The sequence below is a fragment of the Hippocampus zosterae genome, chromosome 19 (genome assembly GCF_025434085.1).
Source record: "Hippocampus zosterae strain Florida chromosome 19, ASM2543408v3, whole genome shotgun sequence".
In the NCBI taxonomy this organism is placed as follows: Eukaryota; Metazoa; Chordata; class Actinopteri; order Syngnathiformes; family Syngnathidae; genus Hippocampus; species Hippocampus zosterae.
This window is the reverse complement of record NC_067469.1, coordinates 8,503,859-8,529,389: the sequence shown is the minus strand read 5'-3', so window position 1 is coordinate 8,529,389 and position 25,531 is coordinate 8,503,859. Positions and strand designations below refer to the sequence as shown.

Below are 25,531 nucleotides of genomic sequence, written 5' to 3'. Positions count from 1 at the left end.
CATCGCACGAAGCACAGCGGAGGGTTTATCGCGAGTTGCGTTTGCCTTCGGGAGCTCTTTTGAACTTTGACCTCAACAATGAGGGAAGTGTTGACAATGGTCCAAAACAAGTCCCCTTGCAAGACCAAAGTCGTGTTTGTATCTGATTTTCCATCACAGATCATGACTGCGCGTTTTGCTGTCATTATCAAACCGGACCACCAGGACGGACATGTGTAATCTTGACGCTCCAGTCCTTTTCCCGCTCATCCTATCTCTCTTTTAAACCCCCCACGATTGGGTTTAGCATCCTAGTGAAAAAGGGCTTTTCATGGCGCTAGGGAAAGGGGGAGGGGCTCCCTGGCATCACCGGGAGGGAGGGGGGATTAAGCGAACGCCAGCGTGTAAAGCGCTGGCAGCCGGCGGCTCGGGCACATCGGGACGACGGAGCGGCTCGCGATCGGACGGGAAGGGGGGAGGATGTAACTCGGCGTGCGTGTTTGCGCCCGGCAGGCGACGTGTTTGACTCCAACACGGACGAGAGGTCGCCCTCGCCGTCGCTCAACGGGACCCCAGAGACGGGGAGCATGGTCACCCCCACCCCCACGCGGACCACCGAGGACCTCTTTGCCGTCATCCACAGGTACGAGCGGGGAAAGCAACACTCGTTATGGGGAAGGTCACTGTCGGAGTCGTGTTTTGCTGTGTCACTTTGTGCCCATCGTTCTTCGCAAGGGATAAAGAATTTATGCTTGTGTTGTTGGATACAGTATGTGCAATTGTCTTTGTTTTATGTTGATTTTGATGGTAAACTCTTAACTGGCGGTGGCGTTAAACCACCACCAATTTTTATAGGCTCACCTTCTGCCCAACAGTTGAGTTCAATGCCATGTATGTCGAGTTTCTAGCTTGCAATTCAAAGCAAAAAAAAATCTTCCAAACAGTGATTCGTATCTTGAAAAATCTCTCAAGTTGGGTCACAAATCTGTTCCCATAGCCTGAATTCCGGCCAGCTTTCTTCTTGGCGCAGCAAAGTCGTTCCGAGTGAGCATGTTCCATTTTGTCTTCCTTGCGATTGATCGCCAATAAATGCCATCATCAATCTTGAAGTAAAAGGTGACAAATCATCCTGGCATCCTTCAGCACAGTTGTCATCTGGCGCCACCTCCTCCTCCTCACTCAACAATTCCAAATAAATCAACGCTACAATTCCGTAAATTTTTTTCTTCAGGGAAAAAAAATAATCGACCTGATATTGAATGTAACCCTTAATTCATAAATATTACTAAATATATTACAACGGTATATTGCATATTATATTGTTGTGATCTTATGATGAAAGTTGGGTGTGCTAGAGAAAAAAGGGGTGCAGATTGTGAATCTGCACCCTAAAAAAAAATCTCAAATCTATCTGATCGGTGTCATTGTCATCATCCGATTTCTGATTTGCTGGCTTCTGTTTCGGCCAAACTTATTTGGTCGGAGTCAACAATTAAAAGACTGCGGGTCAAAGTCTCTAGTATGCATGCAAAGTCTCAAAATGAAGTCAAGTAATTCATTTTTCCTTTATTTTGTGTGAGAAATCCAACATTGTTTATTGTAAAACTAATTCTTTTTTTTTTTTCTTGAAAATAGTTGCATAGTAAAAAAGAAAAAAAGCGAGTGGGTGGTCTTCATCGAGGTTAGAGGACACAAGAGAGGCAGAGAGAGACAACTGGCAGCTTGTATTTTTGCTCTCTCTCTCTCTTTCTGACATACATTGTGTATGCACTTCAAAGTAGGAGTGAGTAGGGGTGGAGGGGGGGTACATAAATTTGTCATGCGGTGTGCCACTTTTAATTTGCTCACGTGTACCCGCCCGCAATTTGATTTCTCGGCGCAGGATTTCATTGCTTTGAGATTTTCAATTTAGTCACGACAGGACAATCTAAGCGTCGAAGCTACCCGGGGGAAAGAGAGTCGACTCATCCTTCACCAGGACAAAAAAAAAATCATTTCAAGCCTTTTTCCCTCTGTTTTTTAGTGGGCAACAGAAGAACATGGCTTTCTTTCACCCCAAAAAAACGGCTTCTGACCAAAAAAAAAAACGTCAAGCGGAGCAGTGACTTTGTTGCTAAGACTCTTTATTCGGAGCACTACTGAGAAATTCCTGATGAGCAAAGCGTTTCACAAAACTGATTTGTGGGCAAGACGTTTAAAAAAAACAAAAAACACTTACTTGACATTGAGAATAATCGGTTGCAGTTAACACGGCGATTTGAGTTGAGAATCCAAGTTGAATTGCCCAACTCAATTTTTTAGCCCCCAAAAAACGACCATGAAGAAAGGTGGGGTTTTTTTGTCCCCAAAAAAGTGACCATGTGGAGTAAGCCGTTTTTAGACCCCCCAAAAAACGACCATGTATAGTAAGGTGTTTTAAACCGGAAAAAAAACGACCATATACAGTATATACTAAGGCGTTTTTTACCGAAAACCCCCCCCACCCTGTATAGTAAGCCGTTTTTAGACCCCCAAAAAACGACCATGTATAAAGGTGGGTTTTTTTGTCCCCCAAAAAAGTGACCATGTGGAGTAAGCCGTTTTTAGACCCCCCCCAAAAAACGACCATGTATAGTAAGGTGTTTTAAACCGAAAAAACCCCCGACCATATACAGTATATACTAAGGCGTTTTTGGCCGAAAAAATGACCATGTATAGGAAGGCGTTTTTTGCTGAAAAAAACGACCATCTACAGTAAGGTGTTTTCAGAACCCAAAAAATGACCATGTATAGTAAGCTGTTTTTAGACCCCCAAAAAACAACCATGTGTAGTAAGCCGTTTTTAGACCCCCCAAAAACGACCATATATAGTAAGCCGTTTTTAGACGAAAAAAATGGCCGAAAAAAACGACCATGTATAGTAAGGTGTTTTTAGACCCCAAAAAAACGACCATGTATAGTAAGGCGTTTTTTGCCGCCCAAAAAGTCGTTTTTGTATATAGTTTTCAGACCCAAAAAAATGACCATGTACTGTATATTAAGCTGTTTTTAGACCCCCCCAAAAAACGACCATGTATAGTAAGGCGTTTTTTGCTGAAAAAAACGACCATGTATATAGTAAGGCATTTTTCCCCCCCCCCCAAAAAGTGACCTCTACAGTATATAGTTTTCAGACCCAAAAAAATGACCATGTATTGTAAGCTGTATTTAGACCCCCCCCCAAAAAAATACCATGTGTAGTCTGCCGTTTTTAGACCCCCCCCCCAAAAAAAAACGACCATTTACCGTAAGGCGTTTTAGCCCCCAAAAAACGACCATGTTTAGTAAGGTGTTTTGAACCGAAAAAAAACCCGACCATGTAGAAGGCGTTTTTGGCCGAAAAAATGACCACGTATAGTCAGGCCTTTTTAGCCGAAAAAAACGGCCGAAAAAAAAACGACCATGTATTGTAAGGCGTATTTAGCCGAAAAAATGACCATGTATAGTAAGGCGTTTTTTTGCCGCCCAAAAAGTCGTTTTTGTATATAGTTTTCAGACCCAAAAAAATGACCATGTACTGTATATTAAGCTGTTTTTAGACCCCCCAAAAAACGACCATGTATAGTAAGGCGTTTTTTGCTGAAAAAAACGACCATGTATATAGTAAGGCATTTCCCCCCCCCCCCCCCCAAAAAGTGACCTCTACAGTATATAGTTTTCAGACCCAAAAAAATGACCATGTATTGTAAGCTGTATTTAGACCCCCCCCCCAAAAAAATACCATGTGTAGTCTGCCGTTTTTAGACCCCCCCCCCCAAAAAAAAACGACCATTTACCGTAAGGCGTTTTAGCCCCCAAAAAACGACCATGTTTAGTAAGGTGTTTTGAACCGAAAAAAAACCCGACCATGTAGAAGGCGTTTTTGGCCGAAAAAATGACCACGTATAGTCAGGCCTTTTTAGCCGAAAAAAACGGCCGAAAAAAAAACGACCATGTATTGTAAGGCGTATTTAGCCGAAAAAATGACCATGTATAGTAAGGCGTTTTAGCTGAAAAAAACGACCATGTATAGTAAGGCGTTTTTAGCTGAAAAAACGGCCGAAAAAAAAACGACCATGTATAGTAAGGCGTTTTTAGACGAAAAAAATGGCCGAAAAAAACGACCATGTATAGTAAGGTGTTTTTAGACCCCAAAAAAACGACCATGTATAGTAAGGCGTTTTTTTGCCGCCCAAAAAGTCGTTTTTGTATATAGTTTTCAGACCCAAAAAAATGACCATGTACTGTATATTAAGCTGTTTTTAGACCCCCAAAAAAACGACCATGTATAGTAAGGCGTTTTTTGCTGAAAAAAACGACCATGTATATAGTAAGGCATTTTTCCCCCCCCCCCAAAAAGTGACCTCTACAGTATATAGTTTTCAGACCCAAAAAAATGACCATGTATTGTAAGCTGTATTTAGACCCCCCCCCCAAAAAAAATACCATGTGTAGTCTGCCGTTTTTAGACCCCCCCCCCAAAAAAAAACGACCATTTACCGTAAGGCGTTTTAGCCCCCAAAAAACGACCATGTTTAGTAAGGTGTTTTGAACCGAAAAAAAACCCGACCATGTAGAAGGCGTTTTTGGCCGAAAAAATGACCACGTATAGTCAGGCCTTTTTAGCCGAAAAAAACGGCCGAAAAAAAAACGACCATGTATTGTAAGGCGTATTTAGCCGAAAAAATGACCATGTATAGTAAGGCGTTTTTTTGCCGCCCAAAAAGTCGTTTTTGTATATAGTTTTCAGACCCAAAAAAATGACCATGTACTGTATATTAAGCTGTTTTTAGACCCCCCAAAAAACGACCATGTATAGTAAGGCGTTTTTTGCTGAAAAAAACGACCATGTATATAGTAAGGCATTTTCCCCCCCCCCCCCCCAAAAAGTGACCTCTACAGTATATAGTTTTCAGACCCAAAAAAATGACCATGTATTGTAAGCTGTATTTAGACCCCCCCCCCAAAAAAATACCATGTGTAGTCTGCCGTTTTTAGACCCCCCCCCCCAAAAAAAAACGACCATTTACCGTAAGGCGTTTTAGCCCCCAAAAAACGACCATGTTTAGTAAGGTGTTTTGAACCGAAAAAAAACCCGACCATGTAGAAGGCGTTTTTGGCCGAAAAAATGACCACGTATAGTCAGGCCTTTTTAGCCGAAAAAAACGGCCGAAAAAAAAACGACCATGTATTGTAAGGCGTATTTAGCCGAAAAAATGACCATGTATAGTAAGGCGTTTTAGCTGAAAAAAACGACCATGTATAGTAAGGCGTTTTTAGCTGAAAAAACGGCCGAAAAAAAAACGACCATGTATAGTAAGGCGTTTTTAGACGAAAAAAATGGCCGAAAAAAACGACCATGTATAGTAAGGTGTTTTTAGACCCCAAAAAAACGACCATGTATAGTAAGGCGTTTTTTTGCCGCCCAAAAAGTCGTTTTTGTATATAGTTTTCAGACCCAAAAAAATGACCATGTACTGTATATTAAGCTGTTTTTAGACCCCCAAAAAAACGACCATGTATAGTAAGGCGTTTTTTGCTGAAAAAAACGACCATGTATATAGTAAGGCATTTTTCCCCCCCCCCCAAAAAGTGACCTCTACAGTATATAGTTTTCAGACCCAAAAAAATGACCATGTATTGTAAGCTGTATTTAGACCCCCCCCCCAAAAAAAATACCATGTGTAGTCTGCCGTTTTTAGACCCCCCCCCCCCAAAAAAAACGACCATTTACCGTAAGGCGTTTTAGCCCCCAAAAAACGACCATGTTTAGTAAGGTGTTTTGAACCGAAAAAAAACCCGACCATGTAGAAGGCGTTTTTGGCCGAAAAAATGACCACGTATAGTCAGGCCTTTTTAGCCGAAAAAAACGGCCGAAAAAAAAACGACCATGTATTGTAAGGCGTATTTAGCCGAAAAAATGACCATGTATAGTAAGGCGTTTTAGCTGAAAAAAACGACCATGTATAGTAAGGCGTTTTTAGCTGAAAAAACGGCCGGAAAAAAACGACCATGCATAGTAAGGCCTTTTTAGCCGAAAAAAACGGCCGAAAAAAAACGACCATGTATAGTAAGGCGTTTTTTAGCTGAAAAACGACCATGTATAGTCAGGCGTTTTTAGCTGGAAAAAAAAAATTACCATGTATAGTCAGGTGTTTTGAACCGAAAAAAAAACCCCCGACCATGTATACTAAGGCGTTTTGGGCCGAAAAAAATGACCATGTATAGATAGGAAGGCGTTTTTTTTGATGAAAAAAAACCCGACCATATATAGTAAGGCGTTTTAAGCCCAAAAAAACGACCATGTATAGAAAGGTGTTTTAGCTGAAAAAAATGACCATGTGTAGTAAGGCGTTTTTAGCCCAAAAAAACGACCATGTATAGTAAGGCGTTTTTAGCCTAAAAAACGGCCGGAGAAAAATGACCATGTATAGTAAGGCGTTTTTAGCTAAAAAAAACAACCATGTATATAGTCAGCTGTTTTTAGACGAAAAAAAACCCCACTATCTATAGAAAGGCGTTTTTGGCCGAAAAAATGACCATGTATAGGAAGGCGTTATTTTGCTGAAAGAAACAACCATGTATTGTAAGATGTTTTTGCCCCAAAACCGACTGTGTATTGTAAGGCGTTTTTTGCCCCCCCCCCCAAAAGAAAACGTCCATGTATAATCTGGTGTTTTTAGCCCCCAAAAAACGACCATGTATAGTAAAAACTTTTAAGCCCCATAAAAACGACCATGTATAGTCAGGCATTTTTAGCCGCAAAAACCCCGACTATATATATATGTATATTCTGTATGCAGCCCTCAAACTAATAGTTTGGACACCCCTTCAGCTAAATCCAAAACACAAAAAAACACCCAAAGTACTCTCACCAGTTGTCCAATTCAAGGCTGCCTCCAGCAATATGGTAAGATGACCTTTTCCAAAGCATCCCTCAGTCGACTAACAAATTCTACCAGTGTGATGTTTGGAGTGGTAATGGAGAGAAACAGTTTAGTTAGTTTCATTATTTATAATAAAGTAAAACCAGAAGGTAAATTATATTTTAAAATTTGAGTCGACTCATGTTTTATTAAACTCTTCATCAATTATTGACCCAGCCATTTTATCAAACCAACAAAAACAACTTGGTTCCGTTTTTTTTTATTTTAATATGCGCAGCACATAAATAAACAAAATGTGACAAACAATAAAAATGGCAAATGCACATATCAAATAAACGAAGCAAACCTATTTGTTTTGCAAATATTTTCGTTTTGACCATGTCGTGCAAACATCAAGACATGTTTGCTTCCCCTTACCTCAAGTTGGCACGAGTAATTCTTCATCCACACGGTGGTGTGAGCTTGCTGGCACGACCTCCGGATTAGCGACCCACCCGGGACCCACTGACATTAATCAGGCTGATTGGCCCCGAGCGCTTAATCTCGTGTTTGCCGCTCGTCGCCAGGGCCGAATGCTGCTGCGTGCCGGCCAGAGTGATTGCCGTGTAATCTTTTTGGGTGAAAAAGACGCTAGAGCGGCAAACCTCCATCGAGGCCGCGCGGGAACAGAAATAGCCCGATAGCTGCGTAGCTTAGCGGCTAACGTATCCCTCTGTTGGTTTGTAGGTTTTAATATGAAACTTGCTACATTTCGCTTAGCTTCGAAAGGACGTGTCTCCGTCCTCCCAATGGGCTCCCCACCTGTGGGAGGAGCCAAAGAGCTCGGGTGCAAAGTGCTGGCTAGCGAAGGAGGACTTCCTGACTCTCGAACTGGGGTTGCAAGGGGGAGAAGGTCCGGTGAGGGGGCCCGAGTCCTGCCTCACAAAATCACTTACATCTCCGCCAGTGACCTTCGTTTTACCGAATGCGTTAACGTGAAACTTGTTAAAATGTCTCAGAAAAGGACAAACTTGAAGTCCGCTGTGTTGGCTCTCCACAGGTCCAAGCGAAAGGTCCTGGGTCGCAAAGAGTCCGAAGAGGACAAGCCCCGGTCGGGGAGCCACTCGCAGTCGCCCCCCATGACGCCCCCCGGCGCGACGGCGGCGTCTCCGTCGTCTCGCCAGTCGGGCTCCATCCAGCGCCACCTGCGCAAGTCCTCCACCAGCAGCGACACCTTCAAGGCCCTTCTCCTGAAGAAGGGGAGCCGATCGGAGAGCAGCTTCCGCATGTCTGCCGCTGAGGTGCTGCGCTCCACGGACCCCCGCTCGCAGCGCACGCGCTCCGAGTCCGCCATCCCGGACTCCCCGCTGCCATCGTCGTCCTCCTCGCCCCCCCATAGCCCCCGCGCCTCGCCGGGCCGAGGAAAACGGGCAGCGGAGGAGTGGAGCCGCTACGAGGCGCTCGCCCTGTCGCCGCCCGCGTCCTCCGCCTTCAAGTACGGGCGCTCGCGTACGCCCCCTTCGGCCGCCAGCAGTAAGTACAACGCCCGATGTCGGATCCTCAGCAGCCCCATGACCGTCATCTGCGAGCGAGACGGCGAGTACGCCGATGCCAACGGCACTTTATCAGACGACAGCGGGAGTTAGGGACTCTCGCCGCACTAGAACCAAACGTGGCCTGAGGTTTTTGGGGGCTTCATTTTGGTTATTCCGTTAATGTTTTTTTGGGGGGGGGGTCGTGTAATTTACTTTATTCTGTTAAAATTAGGATGTGTTTGGAAAGTCACTGCATACTTAGCAATAGACATCCTTCAGTCAACTCCAGGGAACAATTCAGTCATACACGTTGAGGTTTTTCTTGGTGCAGCAATCGTTCATGAACCGTTGCATGATCGTTTTGTTTTGAATATTGAATTTCATATTCGGATACACTGCGGCGGGGGCGTAACAAACGACTCACAGAAACCAGACTCCAGCTCCTGATGTCACGCATTAGGCCACGCCCCCTAAAGGCAACCATTAAGCACAAATCCTAAAATATGTACACAAATGACACTTTTTTGGGGGGTGTTTGATATACGGTGCTATTTTCTTTGTTGAAAACATGACACAGATGAAAAACTCTCGAGTCAAGATTCCACTGCGATTACTCCGTCTAATGCTCTCGCTTGCGACAAAGGAAAGCCAGTCGCCGATGCACTTTTCAGCCCTTCATAAAAGGTCAGCAAATCACGCGCCACCCCACCAAGCCCCGCTTCTTAAAGGCACATGCACGTACACAGACACCACACATTTGTTTTTTAAATACATTTTATGCTTGTACTTATTTTTGTTCAAACTTGTTTACAAAGATGATAGAAAGGGGTCAAACTCTATTTTTTTAAATATATTGTTGCAGAGGGTCTGGAACTGACAGTGTCCCTGCCCTGTATCCTATTTTGAAATTTGTCTGTCGGGTAAGAAAGTTGACAGTGACTTTCCAAACGCGCTGTCCACTCAGTCGTCTCCGTTCCAGTAGGCTCATAAATCTGTTCAATTGTAGATTTTGCACTGTGCATAGTTTTCCTGTTGTCTTCGTTTGCCGTGCGTTTGTTGAAAATAATGTTTATTCAAAACAAGCTCATTGATGTTTTCCAACCTGAACTTCTCGTGGTCGACGTGGTTACCAAAGAGCCAAACTTCTCTCAGACGGAAGCCACATGAATTGTCGTTGACCCTTTCAGAGCTTGTCCCGATACTTTTATATTGTTGAGTATGTAAATAAATAGAAAACGAATGTTTTAAGTCACATCTCTGTTGTTGTTGTTTTTTTATTACTTTGAATTGAATTTAAATCATAACTTCAATAATAAGATACAAATTTACATTAGTTTAAAAAATATGGTAATTATTTACTGTATATTTCAAATTGAAATAAATTATTACAGATAATAGAAATATTGATCTTTATTAATCTTGCTATGATTATTTACAAGTCACTTAAGGCGATCGGATACAACTGCCGATGTTCACGCTGTCACGGTAACAAAATCCCATCGGCCTTCTGGTGTGACGACTCCTGCTTTCTCTGACATTCAAAAACACACGATAGCATCACTGCGCTAACTGACAAGTCAGCAGTAGCGCATTCTGCAATGAGTGGGCGGAATGTCTATGGATTCCCGCCAAAAGAACAACACCTGCAAGGACAGATGTGACTCAGCACACAACTGACACCACCAATGCCCTTGGCGCCTGAAAAACCACATACATACAAATACAGCAAACTGGATGTGATGTAGCTGTCAAATAAAATTCGCAACTTGGCCACCAGAGGGATGTATTGTATATTCATGAAAAAATACACACACACACATACACGAGTGTTGTTTTTGGCAGCCATTTGCGATTTTAGATTAGATTTTAATTTTAGTCTTAGGCATTTTTGCCCCCAAAAAACTATTAGTTTTCGTCACATTTTAGTCATTCCTATTCGTGATAGTTTTAGTCGACAAAAACTCGAAAAGGTTTCAGTTCAAAACACGCACACAATTTTAGTCAATTTTATTGTAATGTTCACCGAGACATGTTGACAATACATTTATAAAATACCAAAAAAACGTAAATCATCAGTTAATCAAGAGTTTTTTAATTGTTGACAATATTAGCTAAAATCATCATGACACGTTCTGAAAAGCAACACCTCTAAGGTGTGTTGTCTAAAAACGTCAGCAGGCTGCATTAAAAAAAATATATCTTTTTTTTTTTAAATCTGCATAATTATATAGTATTATTATATGTATTTATTAAAAGTTTTGGCAGGTTTGTTGAGAACTCTGTTTGGACATTCATTCGATATCCCGCACCTAGTGAAGACTAAGGGCCCGCTGGTATCGATATTTTCTTAATATGCTCAAAAGGTTTTCTACAAACGAGAAGGCACTTCATCTGTTTAGCAATGCTGCCCTCGATAGGCGAAGCAAGTGAGTTGCAACCCATTCCTACTGCACTGTAAAGCCAAATAAAAACGTCCGGGCATTGATCTGATTGAACATGTCTACTGGACTAACTCTGTTCGTTTTGCTTGAGGAGCCACACCTCGTTCCTGCGGTTGACTAACTTGAAAGGGCTGTCGTATCCTGCCACGTAGTATGGCCGCTCCGCAAAATGGACACCGTCCCGCCGCAGGCTCTCCTTCAGCTTTAGCAGCTCATCGCGCTCCAATGTCTCGTTGGAAAAGCCGCCATAGCTTCTGAAATAACAGATGAGGCGAAATTACACACACGTTATACATAAAAAGTACAGTAATACAGTAAATTTAGTTTTAAAAAATACATAAAATACAACACTGTACCTTGTAAACTGAATTTACAGATGTGTTTCATATACATTACACAGTACTGTACATGTTAGCTATAAATGTGGAAATAGAACCACGTCGTACTGAAATGTGGAAATAATATAATATTAAACAATTTTTCACATTTTTGTTTTTCTGATATTTTGGGTGTGAGGCTAAAACTTCACCATGTTACTCTCTTAGGAGGTGTCACTCCACCTCTACTGTATACAAGAACTAGAGCGTCTTCATGTCAGCTGTTGTCCAGTTGGCTAGCTAGCTATGCCCCCACCCTGAAAATACTTGAAACCTTAACTACTACTACTAGAACTACTACGAAAACCTTTTGGATAGTTTGCTAGTGTGGCGCCTTGTTGTTGGCTGTGGGTGTGCGCATCACAGGGAGAAAAATGGAAGAGGAAGGAACAGAACGTCTGTACGCGCGTGTGTGGCGTTCCTCACCTGACATAGGCGGTGAACTCGTCCCGGTTCTCCAGGAAGACGTCGGGGTCGCTGGGCTGCGGCGGTGCGTCACGGTGCTCCTCGGGGATGAAGAAGGACACAGTGAAGTGGGACTCACAGGCGGGGCCGGCGCCAGGGTCCACGCGGCACGTCACAGGGGCTGTCATCTCCACTTTGACCTCTGAAGGCACAAATAAAACACATGCTAAATACTCTGTACATACTCCTCACTGATTTTTTTTTTTTTTACAAATCCAATTACAAAAATATATAACCATTATTGAGTTCCCACGGGCACACTGATATTAAGGATTTTGGTGCTGCATTGAATGATTGCTGACAGAAACACAACTGAGTTTGTACGTACAATGATTCATTTGATTGCGTGGGATGTTTCGTCCGTACTTTGGTAGTTGTTGCCTTGAATGTAATTGAAGAGCCTGCGGAATCCGACTCCCTTGCTTTCATCCAGACTCGTCCCGCTCAGGGTGGTGCTCACCCACTTGGCCGCCTGATAGGTGCGCACCTCGTAGTCCTTGGGCTGCACACACAAACACATTTGCAATGAATATATTCAAATAAATTAAGTTGTAATGGACGTTTCTTAAATGTGACGTCACACGTGTGTATCGATGACATGTCATAAAAACAACCGTGCGCATCGATTACATATCATGAAAACAAAGTGTACCTGCAGTTCGGGCCCTGTAAACTTTGGGTACTGTAACCCGTAGGAGAAAAAAGCCTGTCCAACCGCTTTAAACATGGCTGCTGCTCAGAAAGGTTTCACGCCACTTCCAATAATTTAACAAGAGAAACCCCGAAAAACAGCTCTGTCAACGCGTCGTAGTACGTCTCCGAGCGGGTGAAAAGTTTGTCTGCAGACCGATGATAAGCGACGTCGTGTTTTATCGTTGTTCGCAGTGAACAAACTATTTCGACGCCGTAAAACTACATTTGGACTCAAGATACGACTTGGGAGACTCCTGATTTGTTTTGCTTCCGGTCACGTGAACAAGCTGCTACTGGTTTGAGACCAAATTTCAAAAGGGTGTACATTATTTTTCTTGTATGTACAGTATATATCTTAGAATGTTTCTGATTGTTAGAAAAAAATATTGATCAAGAAGAGGGTTACTGCTTTATTTAATATACCACAAATTAATGGACCACGCCTGTGCCGTTGCCGTGAATAACTTGCAAACTGCGATTGGCTGAGCGATCCAGCTTTCAAAACGGGAGCGTATAATTTCTCGAACTCGATATTTGTTACTTCTTTTTAAAAAATAATTAATTTACATTTTCAATGCAAAATATATGAGAATATAAACAACCAACTTTGTAAAATGTTATCCACGACCACTTGTGATAAGAGTATACAGTAGGTCATAAATGCATTTTATTTATTTATTAACATACATACGTCTCCAATTGAATTGGAAACATTTAAAAAATGGAAGGTGAACAAAAAAATGTCAAGACAGAGTCACATTGTTATTGTGTTGAAGAAACGTTCCAAATGTTACAATGTCTCGACATGGGTGGGTCTTTAAAATGTCCGTGAGCACTCTCGGACGGCTTCTAAAAGGTTTGCGTACATTATGTCGACGATTGTCACAACCTCAGTCTCACAGAAACCCCATGCATTATTATTATTATTATCTATTAAAGCGTTTTTAAGCAATTCTTTGGCGAGATGAACAGAGTTGATCATTTTTCTAAGTGTCTCTTTGATTTTTGTTGGAATTGTCATATTAATTTGTTATCGTTGTTGATTTTACCAGGGAATAGTTTCTCAGTTAGACATCGAATGAATGTACTGTACAGTATTTGTTTATTGTTACCTGTGGCCCTTTCAGATTAGATATTTTTAACCCACCTATTTTGTGATGCAGAACCCGATTGTGCTTGGGTTAATAAGCCAAGATTTTAACCAATTACTCCCTTTCAGGGACAGCGTTTAGTAGAGTGGACAGCTATTCACATATTTGCTCTTATATTCATTCATCAACCACTACAATGGACCTTTATGTGTGTCGCCATTCAGGCCACCATCTTTTATTTCTTTAACCATTTGACTTTTTCTAAGATAGTGAAGCTTATTTCTCCCAAGTGAAGTTACAATTTATGCTATTGTTTTAAATAGGTTATTTGAGACGACTTGACCTATCCTGCAGACAGCCACCGTGTAAAAATCACTTCCTGCACAAATGCGAGACTCCACTGGCTGAGCAAACCACCTTTCAAAATAAGGGCGGTTCCTCCGACGTCAAGAAACCGGTTCTTGTTCGCGGTTGTTCTTGTTCGTTTCACACTTATAACCAGTCTTTCTAAAAACAAAATTGATTGATTGGCTTTATTTAACCTGCCACTTTTATTTACTTTTTTTTTTTTTAAAGGAACATCACACTCTTCAAGCGACGTGAGGGACGGTCATAAAAAAAACGATAATGAATGAACAAGAAAAAAAAGAACAAATAAATTCCTATGAGTCATCTTTACAGCGTTGCCATGGTTGCTGTCAACTGTTCAAGACTATAGTGTACCTGATTATTGTCAGCGCTGCCTTGATGAGAAAAAAGCGAAAAATAGATAAATCGGAGCATGACATCTTTGCGGTGGTTCTTCAGCTGTGTTATGTAAAAATTGACCAAATGTCACCACAATGAATACCAAACAGCTCCTGAAATTGCGTTGACGGGGAAAATTGGTGTTGGGAAACCTATGTCCCACAAAATAAAAAAAGTTCTTTGTTGAACCAGGTAACGAACGTAATAGAAAACAGTTTATTTACAATACCAACCTGGGAACAATTTTGGGTTGTCTTGCTCAAGGACCCTGACGGCAGATCGTTGGAATTCGAACCGTCGCTCACTGGATGAGCCACTCTACTGACTGAGGGACAAGCCACCCTGTGTTCAAGCAAATGTTATCACAAGCTCAAAATATGTTGCCCTACAAGTGCTCCATAATCACACACAGCTCTTAGGCGGAGAAACTTGCAAGTCGATAAACTTGTACGTCTCGCCCTTGTGGATGAAAGTTGTATAGTTTTTCATCATGCATTTAGTCTGGTCCTTGGAGGACTTTATACAAACGGAAATGACTGCTTGAGAAAGTGAAACAGTACATTTGCAATACAGATATTAAAAACAAAAAACAAAAAAAGGCCCTAGAGTGTTTCCCAAAGGTCGTGCCACCGAGCGACGGGTCACAGCTGGTGGTTGTGGTGAATGAATGTGAGCACGTCATTTTTGGACAGCTTGTCTTGGTCCACACGCGTCTGAGAGTCGTGCACGATGACGCCGTCCTCCCACGCCCAGAAGAGACGCTCGGCATGGCACGTGCTGTCAACACACACAAGCCAGCTGCCAACAACCAAAAAAAAAAAAACAAAAACAAAAACAAAAAAAACAACGATTGCGAGATAAGATAATAGTGGAGGTGGGCGGAACATACTGGAACGGGGACGCGGCATCGGCTGGTGTGTCATAGAAGGACTCCTTAGTGGCCTTGTTATAGAAGTACTTCCTGTTTGAGTTTTTACTGTAGGCCATCATCCATGGCTCTAAAAAGATGGCAGAAGATGGATTAACGGATTAACAAATGAACCCCCCCACAACCCTCACCCAATATGATGATTGGCATTTTTTTTTTCCTCACGGTCCTTTTCGGGCGACACGCACCGTTGGTGGTCTTGATGATGTAGAGCCCGGTGGGAAGGAAGTGTCGGTCATCTCGGCCGGTGTAAGACAGACGGGGGACTCCGCCAGAACTCTTAGTCACCTTCATTTCCAATCTGATAACATTAAAAAAAAATAATAAATAAAAATACATTGATCACGAACTATGCTTTGAGTTCAAAGAGTGAACCTCAAGGATCTTCATAATAAAAGCGGCCGTACCGTACAAAAATCTTCTCCATTTCCTCCAGCCTGTAAACTTCCTTCACCCTGTATGGAAACCGACAATCGCTAGTCAACTCGAGCACCATGACAATTCGCATGCACCAATCTTTTGTGCGTATTAAAGCAGAAAAATGGGACTTTACAATCCAAAACACTATTTCCCATAGGAAATGATGTAAATCCAAATAATCCGTTACAGACACGCCAAATGAGGTTCACAATACGGTTTTATGTGTCGCGAAAGGGTAGCGCTATAGCAAGTGAATAGACGGGAATTTGACGTTGCTAGTTGAGAAAGAGGAACACAAGGCACCTGATGGGGTTCATGTCCGGCCTGCTGGGCTTGGCCACCGCCTTCACGAACTTCTCGGCCATCTCGATCCTGCGTGCAAAGTCCACAGTTCAGGACAAAAACGTATGAGGTTAATTGACGATGTGTATCTCCATTGCTAACATATTATATGCTGCAAGGGAAAATAGCATTTTGAAGTGAATAAGAAAAAGAGTGAAAAAGGAAAAAAAAAAGTTATTTATATGTATATATATGGAGATAAAAATATCTTTACGAAAAAAGGACAAAAAGTTACGATATGCTCCATTCATAAAATCAGAATATCACATGAACTGTATATGTTTTATGTTCAATAAACAAACCAAACCAAACCAAAATACCGCACGTAAAGTCTCGCTTTACATCATCAGTGCAAAAATTCAGAGGAGAAATAAATAAATAAATAACATTTCATTTTTATTCTTATTTTAAATACTTCTTTAGGCTTTTTAGAATATTATGTTCTCGGGTGTTTAAAAAAAAGATTTTATTTATTTATTATTTTATTTATTTATTTGTTTATTTTAGATAAGCCTTTCTCCATCTTAAAAAAAAGCATTTTTTTCTCTTGGTTTACTGTGTCGACTGTTTTCATGTTTTACCGTAACTGTCGGTTTTCATATGTCCGATTTTGATATTGACGGCACTTTGTATGCAGCTGCGGCTCCTTTTCAAGTACTCGAGTAATAAAGCTGAGCCGAGTTCGGCAATGAGATGGACGAAATGCTTTTGCGTACCGCTTGTTGAAGTGCTGATCTCGGACATCGGTGCCATTCAGAATGAGTGCGTCCATCACGTGCACCGCGTTGATTCGCCGCTGCGCTTTGCCCTGCGAATGACGATGCGCGTTCACAACACGGCGCCGCATGAGTTGTCGGCCAAGCGGTCGGGAGGGGAACGGCGCTCACCTCGCCCTTCAGCTCCTGCACGATTTCCACACTCAGCAGGGAGTCTCTCGGGAGCTCCAGCTTGAAGCTCTCCAGCTTCTGCCAGCGGAGCGGCATCTTTCCGTCCCACGTGTAAATCTGAGACTTCTGCGCGGGAGGCCAGGGAAAACGGAGGCGGGTTTGTCTCCAATATTTAAATTTTCAGGTGGTAAAATGATCACATTTTCCCTCGTGCCGTTGATTTTGAGTCCGTGCACACTCACGCCGAGTGTTAAAAGGAAGATCTGCTCCCTGCCTCCCACGATGCAACGGTGGTCCAGGACGTGACGCAGCTTATCAAGCGTGCCGGAGTTGAGCGGCGTGAGGTTGCTTTTGAACGACTCTACGTCAGGATTCTGGAGCGCGAAAAGTTGCCGTTAAAACCCACGTCAAATAAGGAATGGAGAATTTTTGAATCGCACCTCAACTGACCTTGACCAGTTCGTAGAATTTGGACCATGGGTCCGAGGACGTCGGCGTGACCCTGGCCTTGTCGGGCACCTGGGAGCAGATGTAGAAAGCGTGAAGGCGCCGGGGGTGGGGGCTACGTGACAGGGACTTAAGAGCTCATGGCCGACTCACCCCCCACAGACTGAGACATTGCTTGCGTATGTCGGCTTGCCTGGACTCGGCGAGCGTCCTGCGGGCGTCGAAACAATCAGTTGCACACACACGAGCCAAACGGGAGCGCGCGTGATGTCCGTCGGTGCGCCCGAAGCTACTCACGAGTCTAAAACGAAGGCGTGGATCTTCGCCAGGGCTTTGATCTGGACGGCGCAGAGGCTGTGGAGACAAAATACCGCCGTTGCAGTGGTGAGTCCAGTAAAAAAAAAAAGGTCAAATAAGTCGGGGGTAAAAAATGGCGTGACGCAAAATGTGCAGATCCAACTGATTTTTCAATTATGTTAGTCAACAATTGCATTTTGGTACCAAGAAAGTTTCAATGGTGATGGTGCTGAATCTGAGGATGACATTGGTTGTTCTGAATTGGCTCAAATTTTTGAAAAAAAAAAAAAATCACTCAAAAGGTTATGACATTGGTATTGTCTTTGTCCACACAGTGTTGTTTTCATTTTTGATGCCATATTGTGAAAGACTGGCGAGCCTGATCACAGAGAGCCTTCTTCACGCCAAACAGGTTTCATGTGAAAACCGAAGCCAAACTTCATAAAATGACACCATCTCAGCAGTAAACAAATATCAAAACATGTGACGTCAAAGCACCAACACCAATTTTAGTAACGATCAAAGTACATTATTTATTAATCAATGAATTGTCCAAAATATTGATCTATCAAAAACTAGAGCCAATTTATTTTTGGACTCAATAGCTCAAAATGACCTAAAAACCATGAAAATATCTTTGGCACTCCAAAAAAGTTTTTGTTTGTTTGTTTAGTTGGCCAACACTATTCGATGCAATAATCGATAGGATCATCGATTCTAAAACGATTCAATAGTGACAGCCTGATATGTGACATGACCAAAAGTCCCATATGTTTGCCACATTCATTTTTCAAAAATTGTTGGATAATTAAAAAATATCTGTAATTGTAACTTGTACTCATATTTAGTAGGAATAATTAAATCATTCACTCCCAAAGACGTTTTTAAACGTCTTTTCAGACTTGGTCTCGAATTGGCTGGTACTGAATGAGTTTTGCTCTCGTTTATAAAAACCATCACATCGGATTCCAAAGGAACAAATCCGACGGAGGCCTTTGAGATCGCACCTCTCGTTGCAGTTGACCATGAAGTGGAAGAAGTCGACGTCCTCTTTGATGATGCTGAGGGGAACCACGTCCGTCACGTCCATGTCGGTGTCCCGCAGCTGCTTGAGTTTCAGATTGACTCGGAACATGTACTCCCTGACGGCCTCCGAGCCTGGCTTTAAACCTCGGCACACCACGTACCTGCCAAGACATCGGCGCTAGCAACGTCAGAACAATAAATATCAGGATAGAGGGGGAAAAAGAAAAAAAATCCAGCAGCGCACCTCTCGGAGTTGGCGGGCCGACTGGTCACGGGTTTGAAGAGTGTAACGCGGTCGAAGCAGAGGTACAGGAGGTAGACCAAACCCACGCTGAAAGGAGTGAAGAGGTCAAAGGTCTTGCAGACAAAATGGCCGCCTGGAATAGGAAGCGCACCACACAGAGACAAATGTTTAATTCTAAAATAAATAAATAAAAAATAAGGAAAGCAGTATCAAAAAATATGAAGCGATTACAGGAAATAAACGGGTTTTTATGAAGTTACGTTTAGACAGTAGTCATGTGTTGGATGTGTGTCTTGGAAGGGCGTGGCCAAGTGAGTGACATCAGGAGTGCCAACGGCAACTCTTTGCGGGCGTTCACATTTTGTGCGTCGGCCACATGTGAGACCACAAAGGCTTGTTCATGTCGGTGCAAGCTTGCCCATATTTGGTAGTAACAAAAGGGCTTTTCCACACTGGTTGGTTTATTGATGTTCACACTCTGAAATCACTCCGTCGGCCCCTCTCCTATTGGACGGGCCATTTTCAAGTTGGGCCTCTCATAAATCAAGGTCTAACTTTAATCCTTATTATGGATGCAACTAACGATAATTTTAATGATTGATTCATCAGATTAAAAAACAAATTTAATTCCCATGTCACTATTTCAAAATTAACAGAAAATTCAAAATGTCTCATTTCAATTATAAATTGACCAAAGAGGCAATAAAATTACAATTATTTACTTATTTTTTTGCAAATTATTTTTTTTCCCTTTTCCAAATATTTTTGATCTTATTTACAATTAGTCAACACTGCTAAAAAGCGAGTGAGTGAGTGAGTGAGTGAGTGAGTGAGTGAGTGAGTGAGTGAGTGAGTGAGTGAGTGAGTGAGTGAGTGAGTGAGTGAGTCAACAACGGGGGCTGATCGGACCTGTCCTGAGTGTCGAGAGAGCGGCGAGGAACTGGCAGAGCAGCAACTGTTTGGTCAGAATCTCCTGAAGGTTCTCCTGGCCTTCCACAGAGAAACCCTGCGGTCACAAATACAAAATAATAAGACCGTTTTTTTTTTCTCCTTTCCCCATTGACAACGGAGACCAGAAAGAACAAATGAGACGGATTATTCACACTCTCATTCCCAAGGACGGACATTAATAAACTGGACACATTTTTTGGAAGATGGGAGGAAGTCCGAGTGTGACCGCAACTCTCACCCCGTCCGCCATGAGAAAGTGCAGCCCCCTCCCCTCGGTGCTGTCCAGCACAAAATTCCGGAAGGCCGTCACATTCTCTGGCCGGGTGATGTCGCCATCGCCGTCCACGCCTCCTTCACCTGGGAAACAAACATGGCGGGAAATCAACAGTGGAGCGGTGAGAATTATTTACTCTTTGCCTACTTCCCTGAGCCGACGGACACAGAAGGATTTTCCAAATCTTAAACTTATTTCTGAAGATGATTAATACATTATTATCACTCTCCCTTATATGAAAACTATTTTCACGCCGAGACTCAAAGGGTCAATAACGCCACGATTAATGATGCTAATCTTGAGCATGTCGATGGCCTTTTATGTTAGCAACCAACTAGCGGAGGTATTTCAAGTTCAGTTGACTGAAATGCACAACTTGTAATTCTCTTTGTTTTATGTTTAGTTTGACAGCAAACCTCCTCCGGGCATTAAACGGCTTTTGAGGAGAACTGTGACCAGATTTTTCGGATGAAAAGACACACTTAAAATCCTTGAATTTTCTCAAAAATAAACAGTGCGCCTCAGGTATTGATTCTGGTTCTGTTCTTTGACCGCAAATCAAATTTACGTGGTACAGGACGCTGACAAAATGTTTTTGTATGTAGTAAATCCACATTTGTTCGGAACGACAGGGTGTCGGCTTTTCACCGACTTTAATTCAAATTCCTTCCGATTTACTCCAACGTTCGCATCCTCATTCTTATCCGTATCTGATCTCTTGCAGTTGTACATCTTTTCGTCAAACCAGAACTAGAACCACTTCCTGCTTTAGTGTCTAAGAATCATGGGATACGCAAGCCGTTTGTACATTTGTGCTTTGCAGGATAACTAAGGAATGAGTCCACTTGGGTGTGGAGCAGCTCAAGGTACCATAGTAAGGCTCAAACAGCTCGCTGGGCGCGGCGTAGAAGTCCTCTAATTTGAAGTCGCACGGCCCCTTCAGCGTCATGCCGAAGCCTTTGGCGTGCCAGCGTCTCCTCCACAGGATGTACTCGGAAAAGCCGCCGGGCCCGGCGCACACGTCGCCGAAGTACAAAAGCTCGTTGCCATTGTCATGGGTCAGAGGCTTCTACGCCAGACAGAAGGAAGTGACGCCAATGTCAAGCGAACAAACGCGGTCGTGATCCCGAGCGCGCACTCACCCCGTCGGAAGATTTTGGGTCGGTGAACATGCGGTCGAAGCAGTGGTCGATGTTGGCCATTTTCATCGCTGCTCTAAATACGGCGAGCGTGACAACGTTAGCATGATGTCACCGGCACACCGCGCAAATCCCGCCCGGTCGCATTCAGCACCTATTGAGGAAGATTCCTCCTCGGATGGTCTCGTAAGGGTTGGAACGAGTGCGCGCTCTCCTCATCTCCTCACTGTCCAGGTCGTCAAACACCGTCTATAGCGCAGCAGCGATACCATTTTTCTGGTATGTTACGAGATGCACTTGGATTGGATATACACTACATGGGTTGAGTCACGCAATTCAGAATTTTTTGTAAGAAGGAAAATAACACAGAATGATATCATTTCGCTCGATCAATTCCGGGGGAACACCCAAAAAGTCGAAGCTACAACTGACATCTCACCTTGCACCTGAGGAGCGTGTGCAGGAGGTCTTCGGTGCAAAACTCTGTTTCGTCTTCAATCTTCAGTTTTCTCTGTGGAACAAAAAGTATGTCCAAAAAAAAGGAAACATTTGGTGTAGATGGAGAATAATTTTTTAAAAATATTTCAAATGGTACAGGTCAGTACTTACTGGCCCCACTGCCATCCAGTCCCTCAACTCATCTGCATCAGGAATTTCTGTGGTGCATTCTGGGAACCAGTCCACTTTCTCTGTAGCGCTGGGCTGGAAACACATACACAGACATGCAAGAATGGAAATTCACCGCTAAATGATCAGGGGAAAAAAAACATTTTTACATTGATTGACGAACATTCTTCAGTATAAAAATAAAAGTGTAAAGGAGGTTAATGAATGCAGAATAATACGTTTTAAAAAGTTCAACCACTCATGTTTTGAAAACACTTGAGACACAATGTAGTCAAAAAATGTGCTGGCAAGGATTTCCATGTTAACTATTAGCCATTATGTTTTATTTAACATGCTAGCATCTTTTCATTGGCAAATTCCGGTTGTACGGGTATCACCACACGTTTCCTTTCATCTCGTTCTCTTTTACACAACAAACTTTGGGAGCGCTACCTCGGGTTCATCCCGCCAGTCGACATTGAGCTCCCCCTGGAAGCCCTGCAGCGTGAGGCCGAGACCACGCCTCCCTCGCTGGGTCGACGCCTCCACAATCTCCTTACGGCCCTGGCCGAACTTGCCCAGACCCTCGCCCTCGCGAAAGCCCATCTTGGCCTGCAAAAAAAACAAACAAACAACTGTTGCATCATACTTATGGAGGCAGAGTTGCATCAAATACATGTTTTGTCCATGTCTAGATTCATACACACTTTACCAGGTCCGATTGAAGCACTTTTTAAAAGTCTGTCAGTTTTCTCATGTATGTAACTTCGATCCTGATTTTTCTCATTAATGTGTCATTGTTTTAAATAACCTTTAATCAGATTAAGTGCGACTGTTGAAATTACTAAAGTACTCTACAAATAAAATTGAGCTGAGTACAAGTGCATTTGAAAACAAAACATACGCATAAGATTTTAATATGCTTGTTTTTTTTTCTTCTATTATAAACACTAGTTTTCACTTAAAGTCTTATTTTTGCATCTAGAGTGGTTGTGACATTTCCAATGACTAGATCCAATTGTGTTCAAAAATGACGCCTTCATAAAAGAGAGAATGCCGCATCATGACACATTCCACTTTCTTGATAATCTCATGTTGTATAAAGTGTCCTCAACGTTACCATGAGCTTCTGCGACACGCTGTTGTACATGGAGAATTTGGAGCCCTGCGGGGGCGAGTCTGCGTCCTTGGCGTGGACCGATATGGACGGCATGGAGAATCCCGCTCGGGCCTCTTCCTGGTCGCTGAGCGACTCATTCTGGCTGGAGTCTGGAAAGGAGAACTGATGTAAACGGCGAAGCCAATGACGAGGGCTTGGCCATACAGATAAATATTGCCTGCCTTGTCTCGACAATCTGGATTCTTCATCTGAGCTGCTATCATCACGGGGCCGCTTTGCAGCCAGAACGGGAACAGCGTCGACTTTTCTCTTCATCATGGCTGCTGCAGAACATGCAGCAAGGAGAAAGGCATCTTCTTTTAGCTCAATGGAAACTCAATTTATGATCATACAATACAGCGACACAATTCACTAAACCCGACACCAATGCATCGGTTTACACAAAATCAATGTAATTAAACACAAACCTAAAACGACTGGAAGTAATGGCAAGCAAGCAATACGCCTCCAGTATGGGTCAGTGTCATGTAAAACAGGCATGTCCAAAGTCCGGCCCGCGGGCCAAATCCGGCCCGCGGTCGACTTTCATCCGGCCCTCGGCCCCCGTCATAAAATCAGTGCCGTCTGGCCCGCAGGTTGGGCGCAATGGAACACGTGTTGCATTGACTGAGGTCTCGTAGACTGGTGAGTGATGTTTCATAGAGTACTGCTTCCCTCTAGTGGCTAAATGAGTAATAGCATTCACTAAATGAGTAATAGCATTTAGACACTAGAGGGCATCACTCACGAGTTAACAAGACATCACTCCGTGTTTATATTGACTGATATGTCATATTTCAAATTCCTGTTTCAAATGAAGCAAAAGAAATTCTTAAGATTGTTGAAATTAAAATAAAAATGGAAATGTGAAACAGACTGGCTTACTAAAATTTGTTGAACAATATTGTTGTTCAATGTAAAGAATGTCAGCCAAGGTCGGCCCCCCGACATTTTACCACATAAAATCTGGCCCCCTTGGCAAAAAGTTTGGACACCCCTGATGTAAAATAAATCACCGTTTAAGACTGGCGCCAGAGCCTGCGACGTTACTAATGTACATGCCACAAGCTAAGAACACGAAAAAATGTCATGCGTTTTGTTTGTATAGACGTGGACATTCAAAAAGTAAACCACACTTTTAACGAGGCGCGTTCCGGCATTTACTGGAAAACGAAACTGCGTAACTTGAGTTGTTCACCGACATAGCAGCGACAGACGGCTAACTTTTACCGATTCAGGCATAAAGGCGTCACTTCCTCAGCGATAGAACGTCAACTCCATACGGCCTTCAATATTCCCGTATTTTAGGGACGAACAAATACAGCGTTTTCGTGATAGTTAATTCAAAAATCGGTTAATATTTTACATGTGAATCCAAAGTGGCTTTATTTATTTATTTTCGACGGGGTCTTTATAATCTAGACAGGCGCGGGATGATGACGTTAAACACGTCACAACTGCCTGCATTTTAAAAACACAAACGGATCCCAGCCATCTTTGTCCTGATTAATAGTCATACAATAACAAACTCGGTTTTATGAACATTTCCGCCTCTTGTAAATATTTAAGAGAATTTTGTTCATGTCTCCTTTTACTTGGATAATATTTATTGGAGTTGTACATTTTAGGAAATTATGAAACGCTTTATTTGAGCACCCTCATTACAATGTGAAAGATTAGGTTACGAACACTTAAAAAACGAAACCTGCATTTTCCTCACATTAAAAATAACAATCTAACACGTCTTGCTTGAATTTTTCACGACACGTTGTCTTTGCCAAGCGATTAGCATAAGTGTGCTCTTGCATGTGTTCTGGATTGGACGACAGTGATCCTTGGCATCCAAATAGGGGAATCCTGAGGTCTCTTTCAAAACATCACACACTGCCGAAAAAAAGATGAGAACATTTTCTAAACCGTCGTCATGCTGCTGCTTTTTCTATTGTGAATGTGTAGTTCACCTGGGGGAAATATAAGACTGAAATGAAGATGAGGATGGAGTTGGTTTTAGCACATTATTAAGCTGCAACAATATCAGTAATTCTCAGCAGAGGATAAATAATACATGTTTGAAACATGCTCTGAAAATGATATATCAGAGCATTGTTGCAATATCATACATATACTGCTAAAATACGTATTAAAATATCAGTTACTTCAAGGGTTACGACACAGTGACAGCTGACTTGTGTGATTGTTTTAAACAAAAAAAAACCAGAACTATACATGTTTTTAATTTGACATCTAAGTGTATATGCTGAGTAGACACTGTCCCGTGCCACAGTGCGTTGCATTTCCTGGTCTATGGTCAAGTCAAGTCAAGTTATCGCCACACTGTCGTCACCAGTATATATCGGTCCTCAATGTGAACGTCACCACTGCATTGATTGTGTAATTTTGTGGTTCCTTTAGGACAATCTCTCCCAGGTGCATTAAATCCAGCACATCTCCAGAGGTAGGCCTAATCCTCCTTTGACACCTTTGCACACACGACCGCTCCATCAGTGCCACGCATGTGAGCGGCTTATGCAATAGTGGCAACGCTTTATATACGGCCCGTCTGCTGGGCATGTGTTTGTCTTTGCAAATGTGAGACAAGGCGGCGAAGCGAGTGTGTCGT

General features: G+C 42.7%; 4 protein-coding genes across 16 annotated transcripts in view; 1 reads left to right on the top strand and 3 right to left on the bottom strand.

Annotated features, from left to right (window-relative positions):
- Positions 1-9,629, top strand: part of nhsl1b (NHS-like 1b) — a 76,970-nt gene extending 67,341 nt beyond the window's left edge. For all 11 annotated transcript variants that reach the window (XM_052053441.1, XM_052053442.1, XM_052053443.1 and 8 more), the window contains 2 exons: positions 493-622; positions 7,903-9,629. In XM_052053441.1, the coding sequence (XP_051909401.1) occupies positions 493-622; positions 7,903-8,488 (716 nt within the window). In that variant the 3' untranslated portion in view covers positions 8,489-9,629. The remainder of the gene's footprint in view (positions 1-492; positions 623-7,902) is intronic.
- Positions 9,630-10,369: 740 nt separating this feature from the next.
- hebp2 (heme binding protein 2) lies at positions 10,370-12,640 on the bottom strand. The gene is made up of 4 exons (XM_052053458.1): positions 12,313-12,640; positions 12,027-12,162; positions 11,622-11,802; positions 10,370-11,072 (listed from the first exon to the last, which is right to left on the bottom strand). The coding sequence occupies exons 1-4, from the start codon at positions 12,385-12,387 to the stop codon at positions 10,886-10,888; spliced, it is 579 nt and encodes a 192-aa protein (XP_051909418.1). The 5' UTR covers positions 12,388-12,640; the 3' UTR covers positions 10,370-10,885.
- Positions 12,641-13,963: 1,323 nt separating this feature from the next.
- On the bottom strand, positions 13,964-24,374 carry cmtr1 (cap methyltransferase 1). 3 transcript variants are annotated; one of them, XM_052053450.1, is made up of 24 exons: positions 24,142-24,374; positions 23,094-23,195; positions 22,873-23,021; positions 22,206-22,364; positions 21,756-21,848; positions 21,586-21,657; positions 21,301-21,395; positions 21,150-21,222; positions 20,878-21,076; positions 19,972-20,090; positions 19,692-19,788; positions 18,783-18,915; positions 18,520-18,699; positions 17,513-17,569; positions 17,369-17,426; positions 17,219-17,287; positions 17,011-17,142; positions 16,769-16,894; positions 16,598-16,689; positions 15,843-15,911; positions 15,527-15,574; positions 15,308-15,420; positions 15,081-15,189; positions 13,964-14,989 (listed from the first exon to the last, which is right to left on the bottom strand). In XM_052053450.1, the coding sequence occupies exons 2-24, from the start codon at positions 23,188-23,190 to the stop codon at positions 14,833-14,835; spliced, it is 2,496 nt and encodes an 831-aa protein (XP_051909410.1). In that variant the 5' UTR covers positions 23,191-23,195; positions 24,142-24,374; the 3' UTR covers positions 13,964-14,832. The 3 variants fall into 3 exon arrangements, with proteins under 3 accessions (XP_051909410.1, XP_051909411.1, XP_051909412.1); XM_052053451.1 differs by having other exon boundaries at positions 23,094-23,192; XM_052053452.1 differs by having other exon boundaries at positions 13,964-14,968; positions 24,142-24,373.
- A 226-nt stretch (positions 24,375-24,600) lies between these two features.
- Positions 24,601-25,531, bottom strand: part of fbxo25 (F-box protein 25) — a 50,869-nt gene continuing 49,938 nt past the window's right edge. Inside the window, exon 14 of the transcript XR_007960146.1 lies at positions 24,601-24,795. The gene's annotated coding sequence lies outside the window, so the exon portion shown is untranslated. The remainder of the gene's footprint in view (positions 24,796-25,531) is intronic.